This window comes from Grammomys surdaster, unplaced genomic scaffold (assembly GCF_004785775.1).
Source record: "Grammomys surdaster isolate TR1022 unplaced genomic scaffold, NIH_TR_1.0 125946, whole genome shotgun sequence".
Taxonomy (NCBI): domain Eukaryota; kingdom Metazoa; phylum Chordata; class Mammalia; order Rodentia; family Muridae; genus Grammomys; species Grammomys surdaster.
In genome coordinates this window covers 2,901,129-2,907,818 of record NW_021620768.1, presented here as the reverse complement: position 1 = coordinate 2,907,818, position 6,690 = coordinate 2,901,129, and the positions used below count along the sequence as shown (strand labels likewise).

Below are 6,690 nucleotides of genomic sequence, written 5' to 3'. Positions count from 1 at the left end.
TCTCCCTCTCCCTCTCCCTCTCCCTCTCCCTCTCTCTCTCTCTCTCTCTCTCTCTCTCTCTCTCTCTCTCTCTCTCTGTATGTGAATCTGTGGGTGCTAGTTCATAGGTACAAGCATGTGAAAGCCCAGAGGATAGGGAGTCTCTTTCTTTATCACCCTTTGCCTTATTCCTTTGAAACAGGCTCTCTTTCTCACTGAACTAGAAACTGCTGTCTTGGCCAAGCTCGCTGGCCATCAAACTTCATTTTTTTTCTGCCCACCAATGCTGAAGGCACACACAGCTCCTCCTGGCGCTCAGTGTGGGTGTCGGCATATAAACTCAGATCTTCTCTCTCTCCCAGCAAGTGTTCCAAGTCTACCCAAGCCATATCTTTCACCTCATCAGTGAGAGATTGTGGGCAGCCCTGCAGGAAGCTGAACTCAAAACCTAGATTAACCTGATATTGCTGGGGGGGAGCATCAGCCGCAGTGTGTCCAGTTGGTGAGAGGTGAGATGGGAAACATTGCTTGGGGCACCTCACTGAGCCTCTGCTGAGGCTCACAGATTCAGTCCTAGCTGGTTCTTTCTTCCTAGTCATAGCTGATTTGTCTAAAGGCAGACTAAAACTGGCCAATCAAATCACCTCTCTCGAGAATTCAGAATTAGGAACAAAAGAAAGTCAACTATGCCCCAAGGTGACCTGGGCTGGTGTGGGGCCTGGGGTCAGGGAGTAAGCAGCAAAGCAGGAGAGAGGAGGGAGAGTGGAGGTGTCTCCTGACACCTTATCTCCTGGGAGTAAGTGGCTCCTAAATATTGGGAGTACTTCCAGTAGGTTTTGATACTGGAACTCTAGTGTATTAACCAACATACCCAAGACTCCAGGTGTCCATTTATCCACTCCCACACTGGGCTCCAGGAAATCCCACACTGCACCTGAATGCCCCTTCCAATGGCACATGTGTCTGTGGGTGTCTCCCCAGCTGTGACTGAGGTTCTCATTGGCCTAGGAGGGTCTTTCTTTGCCTTGATCCCTCTATTGAATGAGAAGCCTGCACATGGCCCAGCAACCAGTAATTCTCCTTGCAGGCTCTTTTCAAAGGGGGCCTAATTGGCCTGAGGGAGTTTCCTTTGCTTTCCCAGGGAATAAGATTCTGTTACAATTGACATGTGCTGGAATGTTCTGCCAGCCCAGCTTTGGGCTATGCATTTGCTATATACTTTCTATGAGAAGTAGTAGGAGGCAGGGAGCCCTCCTGGTCAGACCGCCCACACTCAGTTCTGCCCACAGTGCTGATTTTCAAGAGGAGAGTCTGTTTATGATGTTTATGGCAGTAAAGGTAAGAAACACTGAATGATGATGCCATATTGGACCTTAAGCCCTTACTTAGGCTCTCAGGAACTCCATGTTCACTGTCAGCTGTCTGCCTATTATGATACACACACATGCACACACACATACACACACGCACACATGCACGCACGCACACATGCACGCACGAATCACTACCACCATCTATTTGAGGTTGGAAAAACCTGGGCTGTAAGGATTAGAAGACACAGGGAAATAAGTTTCCTAGTATACCAACAAATTGCAAGAGTTGTGTCAAGTATAACCCAAGTCAGCTGCGTGGCCCTTGTTCCATTTGGCCCTCACTAAGGTACTTCCTTGTGTATCTTATGCTCATCTTTAAAAGCCCCTTGATGCAGAGCTAATAACACACCAATAAGGACTGGTTAGCTAATTAGTTATGAGCAAAATATGAGCTGTTTAACTTAAGAAACAAATGGCAAGTGTTAAAAGACAGGACACATTGGTTGATTACAAATGTTAGAAAATGAAAACATAGACACTTCACCAAACCTTTGTCTTCCTGATCCTGCACTGTGCTCTGTGAATGTGGCCAGGTCTGCCCTGGATGCCACTCACCTTGGAAAGGTCCACCAGGGTGTTGGCTTGGTCACTCAGCTTCCTTTGTTCCATTTTGACACCCCTCAGTCTGTGGAGAAGAGTTGGAACAGGCAGTTCAAGTTCACACTAAGTGTCAGCCCTTCATCGTACCTAAGCTTGGAACTTAGCATTGGGGCCATGAACACGGGTAGCTGGCAGAATTAGACTTGCCAGGACCCCAAGAGAGCAAACTCTTGTCTCCATGCATGCTTCCCTTGTCACATTCGGTGCCTGGCTAGTCTCAAGTCACCCCACTGCTCCCCTGCCTTCATTTGGGTTCTCTCTCCTCCAATGTCAGCTTCCTGACTGTCTATGCTCCTCAAACCTTTGAGCTTATTTATTTGTTTATGTATTTATTTGGGGGTGGGTAGGGTCTCATCGAACCTCAACCTGAATCTGTAGTCCAGGATGGCTTTCAACTCATAGGGATGCTCTTGGTTCAGCCTCTTGAGTTTGAGGATTACAATCATGAACCACCATACCCACTCTGTGCTATACTTGAAAAACAGTATTCCTCTATCACAAAAGGAACTAGTGATAGTACGTATGTGTGTGCATGCACATGTATGAAGGCATGTGGCTCTGTATGCATGTGTTTGTTTCTATGAATATGTATTTGTGTCTATGCATGTATATACGTGTCTGTATATATGTGTGTCTGTGTCTTTAAATATGTGTTTTTGTGTATATCTCTGTGTGTTTGTCTGTGCATCTGTGTGTGTGTGTGAATGTGTGTGTGCATGTGCCAGTGCATGAATCTGTGTCTCTCTGTGTGTCCATATGTGTTCATTCACATGTGTGTCTCTGTGTGTATGTGTCCATGTGTGTTGTGCATATGTATGTATGTGTCTCTATGTGTGCATCCATGTGTGTTTCTGCCTCTGTATATGTGCCCATGTGTGTTGTGCATATGTGTGAATGTGTCTGTGTGTGTGTGTATCTGTGTGTCTCTGCCTCTGTATATGTGTCCTTGTGTGTAGTACATATGTGTGTATGTGTCTCTTTGTGTGTGTCTAGGAATATGTGTGTGTATGTGCATGGGGTGTCATGAATGGCTTTTGGTCCTTGCTCTGATCTTTACCTCCCACAGCAGCCTGCCCACTGCCTCACAGTGAGTCAAAGGCTAGCCTGGACTGGGTGCTTTTCGAGTAGAGCAGAGTGGATTTTTCATGTGTCGTCCTGGTTTGAAAAGCCTCAGTGGAGCTGTGGTATCCTGCATTCAGTTTGACCAAACAGTACACTGCTCTGGTCCTCTGATACTCACTGGTGGATAGCTTGGAGGAACTTCCTCTGGTGTTTTCTGACTTTGGCATGGTCAATCTTCTTTAGCAGCTTTGTGTGTTTATAGATTAGCCATGTTTCCCGGAGGACATTGGCGGCGGCGTTTTTGATCTAAGGAAAAGGTAACAAGTTGCTGTCAGGTTAATTCCTAGGTTCACATAATATTTTTTTTCTTACATGTGTGGCTGCCATCTTCCTGAGAAAATGGCTCTTCAGAGATATACTTTCTTAATCAAGATCATGAAACTCTTAGAAAAGGTGATTAAAACACATCTTTTATTAATCTTGTATCTGAGGCCTAGACTGGAGCTTAGAGCCAAGAGGCATTTCTCCTCCTTCTTAATGGTTTCATTGCTGCCTCTCAGCTGCCGTTGCTGATGCTATATTTAGACAGGCTGCTTAGCAAGCCCTTCAAGTCTGGGGTGCAGTTTGGATCAATAAATATATGCCAACAATGCCCTTACAATCAGGGTACCACACTTCACTTGAGAGTAACAGGCTCCCTACCGAATGGAGATTTTGAAAGGTGTCTTAGAGAAAACGTCTTTCTTACAAACAGCAGTGACAGGTACCAACAAGGCCACTGTTCTTTCTTAACTGGCCAAAGATTATGCGTTGTGACTTCACATGTAAATATAACTGGCGCAAAACTGAAATCATCTCAGTGGTGTCTGAGAATCAGGGAAGATGCTTAGGTGCGACAGCACAGCTGCCTCCTTCCTGGGGCTGGCTTCCCAGGCACTGTAGTCACATGGTTCCATATACAACTCTGTCATCTGTTGACATGGAAACCACTGATATCATCCAGCTCATGACTGAGCTGAGACGTATCAATGGCATCCAGATGGCAGGGGACAAAGTTTTAATCCAAACACAGACATCTTCAGCAATTACTAGCAAGAACAAGAGAAAACACTCCGTATAAAGCACAGGCATTAAATGGAGATTAATGGTCTCCATTTCTGTCAGCTATGCACACTGGCACAGGACCACAGGCCCAGGGCATGGAAGAGAGGAGACCGGCCTAGAAGAGAGCAGGTGACTTGCCAGATAGGATTTTTAATAAAATCAGAGAGTACAGACCGGCTTCTGAGACTGACACCAACAGATGGGGCGTTGCTAACATGCTGAGACATGTGGGAAGGCCTAGGAAACATTGCTTCCCAGGCTGATAACTTGTATGTGTTTCAAAAATCTATTACTAAAGCTGGGCTGTAGTCTTCATTGGCGTCGATGTGATGTTTTTAAAAGAACATCTAAGTCTTTTCAGAAATGTCTAAGTGACATAAATATCAGGAAAAATCTACTGTGAAATTGTTTTAAATGGTTACATTGGCCACTCTGCCACTTTCTTGTTTGACAGGGAGCAGGTGGTAGTAAGACAAGGCTAGAGGTGGCCAGTGTTTGGCTACCAAGGCAGGGCAAGCAGATGATGGGCTCTGGGCCTTGGCTCTGGTTGGCTAAATAGGTTGTGGGGGAGGGAGGGCTTTCTCACAGCAGAGAAGATGCTGTTGCTGTCCCTTAAGGGGCGGACAATTTGATATAGGATCTCTTCAGTTTCTGTGGGTGCTCGGCCTCCAAGGACAGCTTTAAAGGTAAGTAGGAGGAGAAAAAGTCTGTCCAGGTTGTTAGAAGGATGGGCAGGGCCCTAGTTGTACAGTCTCTTCTTAGGAATGTGGGAAGTGTCACAGAATAGCAAAGCTGACAGACCTTTGACAATGGTTCTGTGTCTTACTAACAAACATTTGAAACGAGAAAGCCTATAGGCTGTATGCATCATTAAGCAGTTTAAATGCAAATGCTTAATTATCTATAACATGAAGGGAAGACATTTTAGGCTAACACACACTCATGCATACACACATACAAACACACACATAATCACACACATGTGTGCACATACACACTATACACACATGCTTGGGCACAAACACATGCACACACATATACATGCTCAGACACACACACATGTACACACACATGCACACACTCAGGCACACACACTCAGGTCCACACACGCACACATACATGCTCAGGCATGCACACCTGTGCATGCACACACACGTACTCCCACACACATACACACAAATGCATACATGGACACACACTCAGGAACACACAAGTACACACATGCATGTGTGCATGCTCAGGTACACACATACGTGCACACACATGCTTGGATACACATACACACATGTACATGCTTGGGCACACACACAGAGACACATACATTTATGAGGCACTGTTGATGTGTGGAGGGAACAGCTGGCTTTAGCAAAGCTCCCCCATCCAGGTCTGGCTGACATCCTCACAAACCTACTATCACATAGGGCTAACACCACCTTGATTTTACATAGCCTCAGCGCATTCAGTGTGGATCTGAGCACCATATAAATTTTAAAGTATCAGACAGATATCAGTTATTATTATCCCCACTTAAAATAGAAGGAAACAGTTTCAGAGATGGGATGAAAGGCCAGACTCATACAGAGAGCTAATGGCTAAGTCGAAGCAAGAGTCAGGTCCAAGAGGTGCAAACAATTCCCACATGGTCTGAAGGAAGACGGGTCTGGATTGCATCTGAATTCAAACAGAATCATTTCCTCTTTCCCAGGATCAAGGAATTGAGAAGGACATTGGTTTGGTTTTTGTCTTTCTTTTTTTAAGGCATCTGGCCCTCATTCAGCAACATGACAGAACACAGACTTTAAGTCTTGCCTTCAACTCCAGCCTAAATGAACGATCCTGAAGTCGTGCTTTGGCCAGACAGCAGAGAGGAGTCACATCATCTTTATGGGTTTGAGAGGGAGGCGCCCTGAGCATTCGGGAAAGTAATGGCAAACACGAGCCCCTGTGCTGAAGGAAATTAATTACCAGCAAACAGCCTGGCACAAAGCTAAGTAGATCGATATCAGCAACAGAAAAAGCAATAGACTTTTAACCACACTGGGCTCTCCTGAGTCTCCCTCCGCCTCACCTGCCACCCGGCTCTGAGCATGGTTTAGAAGACAGCATCATTTCAGCCCCTCTTGGGGCCTGCTCAGTTTCCACAGTGTGAGACACCCTTCCCTGATGAAGGCTTAGGCACTTTCTGAGCTCTCCTGAAGAACAAAGGTACCACACCCAAAAGATGTTCCCAGGATACAGGGTTGGGAGGGTCAGGGCTTGAGAGGGAAGCAGTGAACTGGCAAGGACTGTTCAAGGTTGGTTCTGACTGGTTGGGTTGAGGGGCCACTGAAGGTGGCTGGGTGGGATCTTTTATGTGTGAATGGTTAGCTAACTCTCCAGATTCCAGACGCATAAGCACAGGCTGATTGTGTTCACTGAGTCTATAGACTCCCTAACCCACATGTTGCTCTTCTCATTCTGATTAAGTTCTGTATACCACATACCACATGCCACATACCATATACCACATACCACATACCACATACCACATACCACATACCATATACCACATACCATATACCACATACCACAT

At 45.9% G+C, this 6,690-nt stretch overlaps 1 protein-coding gene across 4 annotated transcripts in view; it reads right to left on the bottom strand.

Moving 5' to 3' along the window:
- Positions 1–6,690, bottom strand: part of Kcnn3 (potassium calcium-activated channel subfamily N member 3) — a 146,224-nt gene that overhangs the window by 3,327 nt on the left and 136,207 nt on the right. For all 4 annotated transcript variants that reach the window (XM_028753286.1, XM_028753287.1, XM_028753288.1 and 1 more), the window contains 2 exons: positions 3,193–3,320; positions 1,908–1,977 (listed from right to left, as the gene is read on the bottom strand). In XM_028753286.1, the coding sequence (XP_028609119.1) occupies positions 1,908–1,977; positions 3,193–3,320 (198 nt within the window). The remainder of the gene's footprint in view (positions 1–1,907; positions 1,978–3,192; positions 3,321–6,690) is intronic.